Here is a 14,579-nt window from a genome sequence, read left to right as displayed (position 1 = left end):
TTTCTTTCTTTGCCAGTCCTGGAGCTTGACTTTAGGTACTGTCCCTGAATATTTTTGCTCAAGGCTAGCATTGTACTGTACTCTACCACTTGACTCACAACTCTACTTCTGGCTTTTTTGTTGGTTGGTTGGTTGGTTAATTGGAGATAAGAGTCTCGCAGACTTTCCTGCATAGGTTGACTTTAAACCAAAACTCTCAGATCTCAGCCTGCTGAGTGACTAGTATTACAAGTCAGAGCCCAGCAGAACTCTATGATTTTTATGGAGGCTCCTAAGTGATACATTTTATTACAGATCCTCCAGATGCTCCTGACCAGGTAACCTGCATCATCCATGAATTCTCAGGCAGCATGACTTGTACCTGGGACACTGGGACGCTCACCTACATAGACACAAAGTATGTGGTGCATGTGAAGAGGTGAGTACTTTTGTATGGTCTCACACATTCAGTCTACCCTGACCAGCCAGGGTCCTGCCACCAGCAGCAGTACCTCCCTAGAAATGCTTCTTATATCAAACCTAGCTTGATATGGGTGGCAATATTAATGTAAAGTCATTAAATAATCATCTGTAGGATTTTTTATGGTCTATCTTTTTATTGTGAAAATACTGTACAGAGGGATTACAATTACATGGGCAAGATCATGAGTATATTTCTTATCAAACATTGTAGCCTCCTCCTTTGTTTCCCCTTCCCATCCCTTCCCATCTTCCCCTTGCCTCCCCACCCAATCCTCCTCCCCCCCTCCTCCCCACCCAATCCTCCTCCCTCCCTCCCCGCCAAAGTTGTAAAGTTCGTTCTCAACATAACGACTTGTGCATCTCATTGTTGTAATGGCTCCACCTGTATCCCTATTTAAACTATTTGTTTTTTCCTTTCCCCTCCACAAATTATACCAACATCAAATACAGTGAAAGCAGGGGTTATACCATGGGGGAGAGACATACAAAGCAACAAAGAAATAATCTTATAAAGGTGTTAGAAACAATCGCATGAAAGAAAAAGACATTTGAATTCATATCTTAGGGTTCATTTCCCTAACATCAACTTATCTGACCTTTTCTGCTTGACTCAGACATATACTAGTTATTGCAAATAAGGGAAACCATGGGACCTATGTTTCTTTGGGCCTGGCTTACTTTCATCTGTAGGCTATTATCAGTAACAATTTACTTTAAGTTATTTTCAAGTAATAGTCATTTTGGACATATGTAGAAAGTGATTCTAAATGTATTCTAAATCATTATTGTCCTGTGTCAATAGTAAATACATTCATTCACACTAGAATTTAAGTTCAAATGGACAAGAGCTTTGTTTTGCTTGGCTCATTGCTGTACCTACGGAGGTTCAAATGATGCCTGATAGCTAAGTGCTAACAAATACTTGTAGAGTGATATATTCTATAACCAGAACTGAGCATTTCTTATAATTTTTTTCTTCATAATCTACTTAACTCCTAACAACACAAACCACGAACATTGGTTCATGTCTATAATCCCAGCTGTTCTGAAGATGGAGATGGTGAGGATACAAATTCAGAGCCATGTGGGGCAGAAATTCAAGGAGATTCTATCCCAGCTATTCTCGAAGCCATAGGAGGACTGAGGTCCACATCACCTCTAGACAAAAACACAAGACCCTACATGAAAAATAAAACAAAAAGGGCCTGCAGCATGTTTCAAGTGGAAGAGTATCTTCCTAGGAAGTTTAAGACCTTGAGTTCAAACTCCAGGACTGCAAAAACAAATTATAGCAGAAAATTCATAGAGGAAGATAAAACATAGAAAAATATATGTATTCCAGTCCTGTCTAAAGTCCAGTGGTAAAGGTGAACATCCCAAAGCTAAAAATCCAAAATTCCAAAATGGAAATTTTGGCCAGGCACAATGGCTCAGGTCTGTAATCTCTGTTACTTGCTAGAGGGAAATCTGGATAACTCTGATTTGATGCCAGCCAGGGCAAAATAAACCAGGCATAGTGACACACCTGTCATCCCAGCTATGTGGGAAGCTTTAGTAGGAAAAACATGGCTCAGGCTGTCAGGGTGAAAACTAAAGACACTATCCCCCCAAATAACTAAAAGTAAAAGGGCTTGGGGCATGACTCAAGTAGTAGAGTGACTGCCTAGAAAACACAGAATCTTGAGTTTAAATCACAGTACTATAGGAAAGGAAAGGAAGAAAGAGAGAGAGAAAGAGAAAGAAAGAGAAAGAGAGAAAGAAAGAATATTTTACAAGGACACCAAGAATGTGAAATATTATAAAGATAAAAATTTTGCTGGGCACGTTGGCTCATGCCTATAATCCTAGCTACTCAGGAGGCTGAGATCTGAGGATCACGGTTCAAAGCCAGCCTAGGCAGGAAAGTCTATGAGACTCTTTTCTCCAGTTAACCAAAAGAAAATCAGAAATGGTGTGGTGGTTCAAGTGGAGTGTTAGCCTTGAGCTGAAGTACTCAGGGACAGCGGCCATGCCCAGAGTTCAAGCCCCATGACCAACCCAAAAAAATGAATATTTTTCTCTAGCACATTCAAAGCATGAGTTCCTATAAGGATAGACAAATTAATAAAACAAACATCAGCTGGGTGCTGGTGGCTCATGTCTGTAATCTTAGCTACTCAAGAGGCTGAGATCTGAGAATTGCAGTTTGAAGCCAGCCCGGGCAGGAAAGTCTGTGAGAGTCTTATCTCCAATTAACCACCAAAAAACTAGAAGTTGAACTGTGGCTCAAAGTGGTAGAGCACTAGCCTAGTAGAAAATCTCAGGTACAGCATAATGAGTTCAAGCCCCAACAACAAGCAAAACACACATACACACACACACACACACACACACACACACACACACACACACACACACACACAATTAATGAAAAGAAAAACTGTCAGGAGCTATGGGCTCATTAATGTAATAGTAGCTATCCATGAGGCTGAGATCTGAGAATCACAGTTCAAAACCACCTGGGGCAGGAAGTCCACATGAGTCTTATCTCTAGCTAAGCATCAAAAAGCTAGAAATGATGCTGTGGGTCAAGTGATGGAGTGCTAACTTTGAGTATCAAAGCTAAGCGACACAGTTCAAGCCCTAGTACCAGCACCAAGCAAGGGAAGGAAAGGGAAAGGAAGAGACTTCATGAATTGAAAAATTCATGGGAACAAAAAGTGTATTTCTCTAACTACCCAATAGGCCTTTTCCATCCAGGAAAAAGCTGATTTAAAATGAAGGCTTTGGTTGGATAGAAAGTACAGTGTCAGGTGGCAAGCCCTTTAGATCCTAGCTTATTAGGGTATTTCCACTGGTAGAGAAGGAGAGTTTAACACTGGCAAGTGTCCTTTCCAGCTCATGTGGTTCTGTGTTCCAGTAAGGTTTTGTGTTCCAGGAAGTTCACAGAGACAGAGAACTTGTCACCTCAGCCCACCTGCTTGGCAAAAAGACACCAAACTCTCTCTGGCTGCCCAGGGGTCATCAAAGGCCCTCTCATGCTGGATTGAAGTTGCTAAGTAGAAGAAATGTATCTGATACCTAGAGAGAATGCTTAGATATGGTCCCAAATAATCTAAGGGCTGTGGTGTTAAGTTTCAGTCATTCTTTTAGGATTCAATAAATACTTTAAAAACCCCATTTCCTCACCAGTTATGAGCCTGAGAAGCTAACTGTGGATGGGGACAAGGACAACTTTGTCAATTGATCTTTTCATGACCTCTAAACAGAACTGGGCCCAGACTTCCACACAGTAGTCCTACTGCATTTCACTGGTCAAGCTGCATCTTAAAGGCACAAGATTATGTCATTGCTTTGTCTCCCATGTATGATTCCCCCAAATCTTCCTCTCTTTGCCGTATATTGATTATCTACTTCCTTTTGACTGTGACAACAGGAATGATGGCCCAACTGCCCTCATTTGTGGACACATTAATATCTATACCCAGACGAGGGTATAGATCTTCTTTTCTAGCTATATCTACACGTTATTCATGTATTCTAGTACCATGAATGAACCACAGTTGCTCTAAGACCAACCCTCCACTCACGGACTGGATCTTCTGCCTCCTGGAAGACCTCGCTCTAACAACTTGCTTTATTTTCTGTATCATCACCTTCCCTGTCAGTCCTATCAGCTTTCAAACATGTTGTAGTGTTTTCAAAAACATAGAAGAAAAAAAGAAGAAGGTTGGGTGCAGGTGGTTTCTGCCTCTAATCCTAGCTACATAGGAGGCTGAGATCTGAGGATTGTGGTTCCAAGCCAGGTCAGGTAGGAAAAATCTATGAGACTCTTATCTCCAACTAACCACAAATGGCCGGAAGTGGAGCTATGGCTCAAATAGTAAAGCATTAGCCTTGAGCAAAATAAGCTCAAAGACAGCATCCTGGCCCTGAGTTCAAGTCTAAGGACTAAGAAAAGAAAAAGCCTCGAAAGAACCCACTATACCTGTTCTTCTTATCTGCTCATTTCTCTTCAATTGTCTAGCCATAGTCAGATCTTTCACCTTCACTCACCACTCCTGAAACAACTCTCATCAAAGTCACTAACCATTTCCCCTAACCAAGCCACGTGACGTATTCTCACTCTTGTCTTCTAGACAAGGCACATTTACTATCAAGAGCTCTTAGCCTAGATCAGCTCTTTAATTCTTCCTTTTGTCTTCCAGGGTACCACTCCCTTTGCTTTTTCTCAGGAAACCTGCTCTCACTCCAGAACATTCTTTTTTTTCTTTCTTTCTTTCTTTCTTTCTTTCCTTTCTTTCTTTCTTTCCTTCCTTCCTTCCTTTCTTTCTTTCTTTCTTTCTTTCTTTCTTTCTTTCTTTCTTTCTTTCTTTCTTTCTTTCTTTCTTTCTTTCTTTCTTTCTTTCTTTCTTTCTTGTTGTTTGTGGGGCCTGAACTCTGGGCCTGGGCACTGTCCCTCAGCTCTTCAGCTCAAGGCTAGTGCTCTACCACTTGAGCCACAGCACCACTTCCGCCTTTTTCTGCTTATGTGCTGCTTAGGAATCGAACCCAGGGCCTCATGCATGCAAGGCAAGCACTCTACCACTAAACCACCTTCCTAGCCCACTCTAGAACATTCTTACTAGTTTGGTCTGCTGCTTCTTCTGGACACTTATCACATAAAACATCATGTACATGTTTGTATCAGTATGTACATGTGCTGTACGCCGGCTCTAACTTCATCTGTTTTGTCTGCAGCCCTAACATCCAAAGATAGTCTTGGAATATAGCTGGTATTAAACGAGTATTTGTTAGATTAAATGCTTAAATAATCATGTGGTACTTTCATTAATATCACCACTAGTCACCTGCATTTATTGAAAACCTTTTTCTTGGGTCAGGGGGTGGGGGGAATGGATGGGAAGGGGAAACAAAGGAGGAGGCAACAATGCTTGATAAGAAATGCACTCATTACCTTGCCCATGTAATTGTAACCCCTCTGTATGGTATTTTCACAAAAGAAAAAAGAAAACCTCTTTGTTAGAACCAGGGCTAGGTACATGAATATATCTAGAAAGCAACTCTCTTCAATGAGAGTAATTGGCTATGTATTAATTCATAGAGAGAGAGGAGAGAGAAAGAGAGAGACAGAGACAGAGACAAAGACAGAGAGACAGAGAGGGAGACAGAGAGACAGAGAGAGACAGAGAGAGAGAGACAGAGAGAGACAGAAAATCTTAAAACTTTGTAACATGCAGTTCTGTAAGCCATATAGGAAAAAACAAAATTGTTTTCCTGCTTTCTACTCTCAATACAACACTTTTATGCGTGGTTTTTTTCCCCGCATACCAGCAGATGCCAGCTGGGCATCCTCCAGTTCCCTTCTGACACTGTCTACCAAGGATAGTACCAGATCTTGTAGGTTAGGAGCTTAGTCTCTCAAGACTGACAGATTACTGCACCCCCTCACCACGGCCCCAACACACACACACACACATACATGCATGCTCAGGCATCTGATACCACTCAAAAGCCCAAGGTTGTGACTATGCCTTTGGCTGAGTAGAAGTTGGGTTTCTGGGTATCTTGTCACCAGGATTAATTGCTGACTCTGAGAACTCAAGACAGGCTTTATTTAAATTAACTTATTTGTTATAAAGGACAGTCACATGGAAGGAACATAGAAGGAACATGGAAAGGCAAGGCCCATGGGAAGGCCTGTAAAAGTTTTATTATTGACTATTAGTTATCACCTTCACTTTCATCCCTTCTATGTTCCCTAGTGGTGTGGGGTAGAGTCGGGGAGGAGGTGTCTGAAAAACACAGACCTCTCATTGCGTGATATTCCTGCTACCAATGTGTTGACCCCAGACTGGGTCCTTTTTCCTTCTTGGAATTGTGGGACCAGTCAGAGCACCAATAGTGAAATAGATTTTGTTTTCAGCCAAGAATAGGTGTACTGGAAGATAACTCACAAATCAACTGCTCAACCTTTGGAAGGTTATAGACATACTGTAAAGGAAATGGGGGGAGGCAGAAGTTCATAGAGGGGAGAAAGATTCCTCACCATGGCAATTGTTGATGGCATTGGAGGGCATGGCAGGTAACACAGAATTGGGATTGTGATAAAGTTAGAGGTTGTCTGGTGGTCCTTCTGGCAGCGGCCTTAGATCTAGGCAAATTCTGCTAGTTTGCCTGAGGAGGGACTTTGGACCTACAGACATCCTGTCCTGAAAGATAAAAGTTAATAGGAAGCCAGATGCTGGTGGCTCATGCTTGTAATCCTAGCTACTCGGGAGGCTGAGATCTGAGGATTGCAGTTCAAAGCCAGCCTAGGCAGGAAAGTCTGTGAAACTCTTATCTCCAATAAACCACCAGAAAACTGGAAGTGGTGCTGTGGCTCAAGTGGTAGAGCGCTAGTCTTGAACTGAATTGCTGAGGGACAGTACCCAGACCCAGAGTTCAAGCCCCATGACCGACAAAAAAAAAAAAAAGTTAATAGGATGGGTGACAGCCTGGTCACCAACACAATTCTCAGGGACTTGGTGAGCTCCTCTAGCAACCAGCCTCCATTCTGAACATCCCCATCTGCCATCTCTTTGGAAAGATCCTTACCACTCTGGAGAGCTCACGGGCTATAGGAGAGGTGTAGCCAGGGACCAAGAAGAAACTAAATATCTACAGTACTTATTTTATCACAACACCATGATATCTATGTAAAAATAGACCTAAGGAGCAATCAGCCATTATTATTGACTTCTTCAACTAAAATAGTTCTGTGGTCTGGATGCTGATATGACATAGATATTAAGAGCAGAAATAAAGAACCTAGTGATTAGGGTTGCTGTCATTTTAAGAATACATTTCCATTTTGACTTGAGATCTCTATATGTGTGGTAAAAAGATTAGCCACAAACTAGTTAAGAATGTGTTGTGGTTTTCTCTAACTGGAAAATAGTCAAAGATGTCCCACTTACCCATAGTGCTATTTTCTTGTTTTCATGCTTGAATTCCTACGTACTATAAGGTTAGCACATCTTCCAAAAATTCTGTTTGAGCATTTATGTTCTTTCACATTTTAGAAAGAATATAAGGCACTTATATAAACGTTTAAGCTTAAGCATATAATTTATCTCTAGATAGAAGCAATAGTAAAGAAATGTAACAACTGGATATGGTATTGCATGCCTGTAATCTCAGTGTTCAGGAGGCTGAGACAGCAGGAACAAGAGTTTGAAGCCAACCTGGGTACATGGGAATGCTAAGCCAAGTCTGGGCTACGTAGAGACAATGTGTGTCTCTCTGTGAGTATATACACACAAATTTTTTAAAATTCTGTTTGTGGGTGTTAAAGTAGATATATCATAAACATCTTTGAATCCATAATCGAGTTTATTTCATGAGTCCTTCATTATGGACAAAATCATCTGTTCCTTTCTTTCTTATCTCATATGTCTTCTTATGATAACAATTATTATCATCTTTGTTTTACAAATGAGTAACCTAAAGGATATGGTTATATATCTTCCCCCAAGTTCCACAATGTGTCTATGAGTCTAGCTGGGATGCGGACATAAGTCTGTCCCTAGCACCTAAGTCCTTGTGCTTGTAGTCACCACCTTAGGCCTGTTTTACCCCTCATGGTGTGACAGTGACTTCACTGCTGATGTGAGGAAATAGTGCACTGGGACTTAAAGCCCTGAGAAGAATAAAACTTATTTTGGCCTCATCTACATCCTCTATTGTTCAGTTAACAGGTCCAGTGAGTTCTATTTTCAAAGTACGTCATGTTTGTCCCAAAAGACCTTCCCTTACCTCAGACCAATGGTCCAAGTCTGAATGAGCTCACAGCCTTTTTCTTTTGTGCTGGTCCTGGGGTTTGAACTCAGAGCCTAGGCATTGTCCTTGAGCTTCTTTTGGCTCAAGGCTAGTACTCTACCATTTGAGCTACAGTGCCACTTCTGACTTTTCCTGAGTAGTTTATCAGAGATATGGACTTTCCTGCCTGGGCGGGCTTTGAGCCATAATCCTCAGATCTCAGCCTCCTGAGTAGATAGGATCACAGAAGAAACTACCAGCACATGGCAGCTCACGGCCTTTTCTGCATTTTCCTTCCAACATGTTTACTTCCCACTCATCTACCCTATAAGAAGCTGTCACACCGCCCCAGAGCCTTACAAATAGAGACATCTGATTACATGCACGTTTCTCATCATGTGAGTGATAAATCCCCATCCATCAGCTGCTCATAGAAGGTCTTTTGTGACCTACCCTGCTCTACTTCTAGTTGCTCCTCGCACTTGTGTACCCCCAGAGGATTGCTCCTGAACTTTCTCAGGAATGTCATTGAATCTGCTTGGGTTCAAACATGCTAGTTTTTTGTTTGTTTCTGCCTGTAAATTCAGCCTTCCCTACCCAAGCTCCATCTCTTACCCCATCATGATCCTCCTCCTCCCCTTACCTTTATCTTATGTCCTGGCAGAAATGTCTAACTCAAGCTCCTGGCAACAGACCCTTCCCAATGCTTGTTCCTAGAGGTGGGTCACTTATGAACCAAAGGGCACAGGTAACATGGTGCCAAGCACTCACAATGTTTTGAGAAGTCTCTGAAAATGTTTTATTTAAATTTAAAATCAGAGGAGAAAACTAAATGGTTTAGTTAAAGAAAATGTTGTAACATACTATTTTAATGTGTCTGCCTTTACATGAACATAGTTGCAAAACAACATATATCAATGTCTATGTGCATATATGCATATTTATATATGTACACTTTGCATGTGTCTATATATGCATGCCTTTTTAATAGAGAAAGGAATCTAGCAAGGCAATTGATTTGAGAACCCACTAAAGTCATAGTATGGGCCCTAGTCAGATTTTACATTGTCTTTAAAAATTCAGAAAATAAGCCAGGCATGGTAGCTCATACCTGTAATCCCAGTGCTAGGACAGCTGAGACAAGAGGATCATAAATTTGAGGTCAATCTGTGATACACAGCAATACCCTTCCTCAACCCCCATTCTCCAAAAAAAATATTAGAAATTAAAGTGAGAGGTTTGATTCTTCTTTCCCTCCTCCCCACCAGTAAAAGATTGCATTTGGAAAGCAAGCTCTAAAAGGTATCACCAAAATTTCTGGAATAATTAATTAAAACTAACCTATGGTCCTTTCTCTCTCTCTTTTCACAAGTGTAGAGACAAAAGAAGAGCACCAATATCTCACCTCCAGCTATGCTAACATCTCCACTGACACACTGCAAAGTGGCAGAGAGTATCTGGTTTGGGTTCAAGCTGCAAATGCACTTGGAATGGCGGAGTCAAAACAACTGCAAATCGACTTGGACGATATAGGTAAAAGAAAAATTAAGATAACCTATGATGCCTTTGACAAAAAAACAACTAATTTGTGCTTAGTTGAATGAAGTCGATCTAAAAACAAAGCTCTCATAAAATTCCTGTAGATTATGATGAGTAAGCAAAAATTATTCATAATTTTGCCTGCCCAACCCAACTCAGAGATAAAGACTAGTTCCACCACATTGTGTATCATTCCAGTTTTCTTTCTACGTGGCTGTATGCATCTGTACAAGTATTTATTTGGAGCTTATATTCTGAGGGCCAGGGAAAGTAAGACGATTTACAGAGAAGATAGAAAGAAACAAAGGTTATGATAACAAGTGGTAAGTCTTATAAGGACAGAATATTAAATTATACTCTATATACTATTTGGGGAATTATGTAGGAGGTTTTATGCTTATTTCAATAAGCTTTACAAAACACATCAAAATAATTGCAGAGACATCTTTGTAATCATCAGCCAGATTAACAAATGTTAACATCTTTTGCTTCAGATATTTTTTAGATCCTGCCTTTTTTACTTACAATATGTAATAAACATTTCTACTAATTTAATCTAAATTATTTTTGTGTTATCTGAGTATTTAGTAGTTTAACCCTATATTGTTGGAGGATTACATTATAAACTGTATGGCCACAAGAAATCCTGTGGATAAACCCATCTACTTCTTTTCTCTTTTTTTTCCTTTTCTTTTTCTTTTTTCTATATTTTGCCAGTCCTGGAGCTTGAACTCAAGGCTTGGGCACTGTTTTTGAGCTTTTTGGCTCCAAGCATTCTACCGCTTGAGCCATAGCTCTATTCCTTGCTTTTTGGTAGTTAGATAAAAGTCTCAGACTTTACTGCCATGGTGGCTTCAAACCAGGATCCTCAGATCTCAGCCTCTTGAGTAGCTAGGATTACAGGTGGGAACCACCAGCCCCTGCTCTCACCTAGTTCTTCATTGTTTTATTAAAATAAATTCCAAAACAATAATTACCTTTGAGCCTTTTATAACTATTGCCCAGTCATAAATTCAGGACTCAGCCAGAGAGTGCCAAGTCTGTATTCAAAGCCAGCCTGGCCAGGAAAGTTCATGAGATCCTTGTCTCTAATTAACTAGCAAAAAGCCTGAAGTAGAGCTGTGGCTCAAGTAGTAGAGCAGGAGCCTTAAGCACAAAAGCCCAAAGACAGTGCCCAAGCCCTAAGGTCAAGTCCCATTTCCAGCACACACACACACACACACACACACACACACACACACACACACACACACATTACTATGTATCTGACAACTTTCCTGTTGTTTAATGATTTAGGGTATAATAAAGCCTTTCCTTTACCCTTTGGGGATTGCTAGATACAAAAATCACAACTAATAACTTCTCAAGTAATCATAACCCTCTTAAGTAATGAAATGGTCAAAAAATATGTCCAATGCTCTGAATGTTAGATCCATATTTGGAAACATACACTGTTGACTGTGGGGTTGAACGATAGCTGAGAACTACAGTTCTCTTGATTGCATGACTGACACTTTTTTTTTGGTAAATCTTCATTTTAAAGCAGGATACAGTAATATACCTTCTTCTTAAAACAGATTCCTTTGAATGGATTAATGCTGTGTAAAAGTTCTCATGTCCAATATCATGGCAACAGAGTCACTGTTAGAAACTAGCTTATAATCAGTGGTGGTTTTAGTGCTATTTGCAATATAGCCTTAGTCATCACATCCATTCTTTAGAAGCCTACTGTGTCCCAGCTAACACTCATCACATTTCATTTCGGAAACAAACACACAACACTACTGTCCCCACTTTACAGATAAGGAAGATGATGAAACAATTTTCCCCAAATCATTCAGCTTATAAATTTAAAAAGCAGATTGTGTCCAGACTTGGTGAGTTGCTGTCTAGTTAACCACTCTCCCCATCACCCCTAAAGAGAAAATTCTAGCTGGACTCCATCTCCAAGGCTTGTTGCTCATGTTTGTAAACTGGAGTATTTCTTCTTCCTCCTCCTCCTCTCCCTCTTCCCCCCTCCTCTCCCTCTCCCCTTTCTTCCCCCAGTCCTCCTCCTTCTCCCCCTCCCCTTCCTTTTCTTCCTCTTCTTCTGCCTTCTCACCATCCCCTCTCCCTCTCGTTCCCCTCCCTTCCTATCCCCTCCTCTTCCCCTTCTCTTTCTCCTTCCCCTCCTTCCTGTCTCTTTTTGTCCCCCTCTGCTGCTCCCTACCTCCATCTTTACCTTCTCCTTATTAAAAAATGGACTGAGAAACTCAGATTGAAAATACACACTGGTTGTGTGGGAAACTCCCATCAACAAAGCTAGAGATCATTAACAGAATCGTTTCCACTGGTGACACTTCAGGAATGAGAGTGCAAGTTAGATAAATGAGCTGTTTTCTGAAACTGAGAGAACGAAGACTCTTCTGGGAGTAATTTCCATGTAATTGCTGCAAGGTTGGGCTTTAATTACCTTAGAAAAGCTATGCTGAAATGTAGGGCTGGAAATAAATTTCAGTAGAGAAAGAGCTGTGCCTTCTGCCAGCCACTGTGAACATTAATTCTCCCCATGGCATAAATATGGATAAACACACCTTGGAAAGATAACACACAACAATAATCTGTTTATTTCAAAATAACTAGAATCAAAAAATATATCTACCATGGATTGTTAGTTTTTTTTAATGTGAGATATGACAGAACTATTTGAAACATGAACATAAATTGAATAGCTAAGTCTGGTATTGCAAGCTTCATGGCCAAATATGTTATTACCCAGTGTAAGTTTTATTAACAAATGTACAAACTTAGCAGGGGGCTGGTGGCTCAAGCCTTATCCTAGCTACTCAGGAGGATGTGATATGAGGATTAGGGTTCAAAGCCAGCCCAGTCAAGAATGTCTGTGAGATCATCTCCAATTAACTACTTAAAAGCTTGAAATGGAGCTATAGTTCAAAGCGATACAGCACTAGCCTTGAACACAAAAGCTCAGGGACAGTACCTAGGCCCTGAGTTGAAGCATCAAAAAGAAAAGAAAAAGACTTGTAAGAAGGAAAGGTTTATCTTGGCTCCCAGATTTCTGTCCATGGTCGGTTGGTTGGCCCCACCGCTTTTGGGGTGTGGTGAGGCAAAAAATCATGTCAGAGCACAGAAAGCTACTCATCTCATTCACCGTTCATGGGAAGGTAAAAGAAAGAGGGGAGGGGGTCTAGGTCCCCATGTACCCTTCTAAACCCTTCCTACCTCCACAGTCTAAGACTTCCACTACCTACCAATAGCTGAGGGCTAAGACTAAGCCCTTAACACATTGGTCTTTGGGGGCATTTAATGCTCAAACCATGGCAGATGCAAAGCACCATCTTTCCCTAAGCAGACACAGGGAAGAGGGAGATTTCTCCTTTATCTGTTTGTAAACTCTTTCACTAATAAAGCCAAGCTCTGGGATTTTATTAGGATTTTAAGGTGGAGGGAGGTGAGGGGAAAGACAAGAGTTTAGAATCCATTTGAAAGAAATGAAGAATGGACTTCTTAACAGCACATAAACAGTTAATAGAAGTTAATAATGGACTTTATAATAGCAGTTCTTTCCTGCATGGTAGATTAGAATACTAGGCAAGGTTCATTCACTGTCAATTCAATTATGAAATGAATGGAGGGCTATAAAATTGAATTTTAACATGTCTATATATTGATGGAAAGATATGAATGTCTCCTAGACAAGTTGCTAAACTTCTATGTTTTTGCATCTTTTTTTTCTAGTGATACCCTTTGCATCCATCATTTCCAAGGCTGAGACTATAAATGCTACAATGGGCAAGACTGTAATCTACTGGAATAGTGAGACAGCCATTGAAAAGGTTTCCTGTGAAATCAGATACAGGGCTACCACAAGCCAGATTTGGAATGTAAGCCAAACTTCCATTTTTCTTTAGCACATGAGTGAATGGTGTAAAAGGAAAAGTGATTCTCAGTGTTCACAGATGACTTATGAAAAATTCACTTGACATGTGTTTATCTGATGGTTGGTGTGATAGTCAAACCAATTCAGTTTTAATAATGACTATGGATACTTCTAGACAGCTGTTTCTTGAAGAAAATCTTCTTTTTGTTTGTAAATTGCTAAATTATCAAATCAACTCAGAGAGACCTAACAATTTTTATTTTCTTACAAGTGAAAGTTATATCAGTGGTCCTGATTATAAAATGAAGTATTCTATGCTGAATTTTAACAAGTACCCAGGGAAGGAAAAATTTTCAAATGGAAATCTTGAACTAATAGATATCTCTTTTTAAATCAAAACTATCAAAACTATGAAGTTCAAGATAGTTGTCATTAATACAAACTTTAGCCTTAAAGTAAAAAGGGGAATGTCTAGACAAACTATCCCTAAACACCAAAAGTAAATTATTAAATGTCTTAGGAAGAATATAGTTAGAATGTGCATTAATAAATTTCATCACATGATAATACTTGTGAACAGTATAATAAAAATTCTTAATTTTGAACTAGCCTGATTAGAAAAAGTTCTGATTTTGGGGCTGGGAAGGTGACTCGGTGGTAGAGTGCTTGCCTTGCATGCATGAGGCCCTGGGTTCAATTCCTCAGCACCACATAAGCAAAAAGAAAAAAAGCCGGAAGTGCCGCTGTGGCTCAAGTGGTACAACGCTAGCCTTGAGCTGAAGAGCTGAGGGACAGCGCCCAGGCCCAGAGTTCAGGCCCCACGACCAGACCCCCCCCAAAAAAAAAGAAAAGAAAGAAAGAAAGAAAGAAAGAAAGAAAGAAAGAAAGAAAGAAAGAAAGAAAGAAAGAAAGAAAGAAA

At 40.3% G+C, this 14,579-nt stretch overlaps 1 protein-coding gene across 1 annotated transcript in view; it reads left to right on the top strand.

The window, feature by feature from the left end:
* Il23r (interleukin 23 receptor) overlaps positions 1 to 14,579 on the top strand; it is a 60,151-nt gene that overhangs the window by 10,031 nt on the left and 35,541 nt on the right. Inside the window, exons 3-5 of the mRNA XM_070025748.1 lie at positions 295 to 418; positions 9,614 to 9,774; positions 13,519 to 13,664. Coding sequence (XP_069881849.1) covers positions 295 to 418; positions 9,614 to 9,774; positions 13,519 to 13,664 — 431 coding nt within the window. The remainder of the gene's footprint in view (positions 1 to 294; positions 419 to 9,613; positions 9,775 to 13,518; positions 13,665 to 14,579) is intronic.

This window comes from Dipodomys merriami, unplaced genomic scaffold, assembly GCF_024711535.1.
Source record: "Dipodomys merriami isolate MVZ:Mamm:240054 unplaced genomic scaffold, mDipMer1.0.p SCAF_172, whole genome shotgun sequence".
In the NCBI taxonomy this organism is placed as follows: Eukaryota; Metazoa; Chordata; class Mammalia; order Rodentia; family Heteromyidae; genus Dipodomys; species Dipodomys merriami.
Note: the sequence above shows the minus strand (reverse complement) of the source record. Positions and strands in the feature narration are given on the sequence as shown.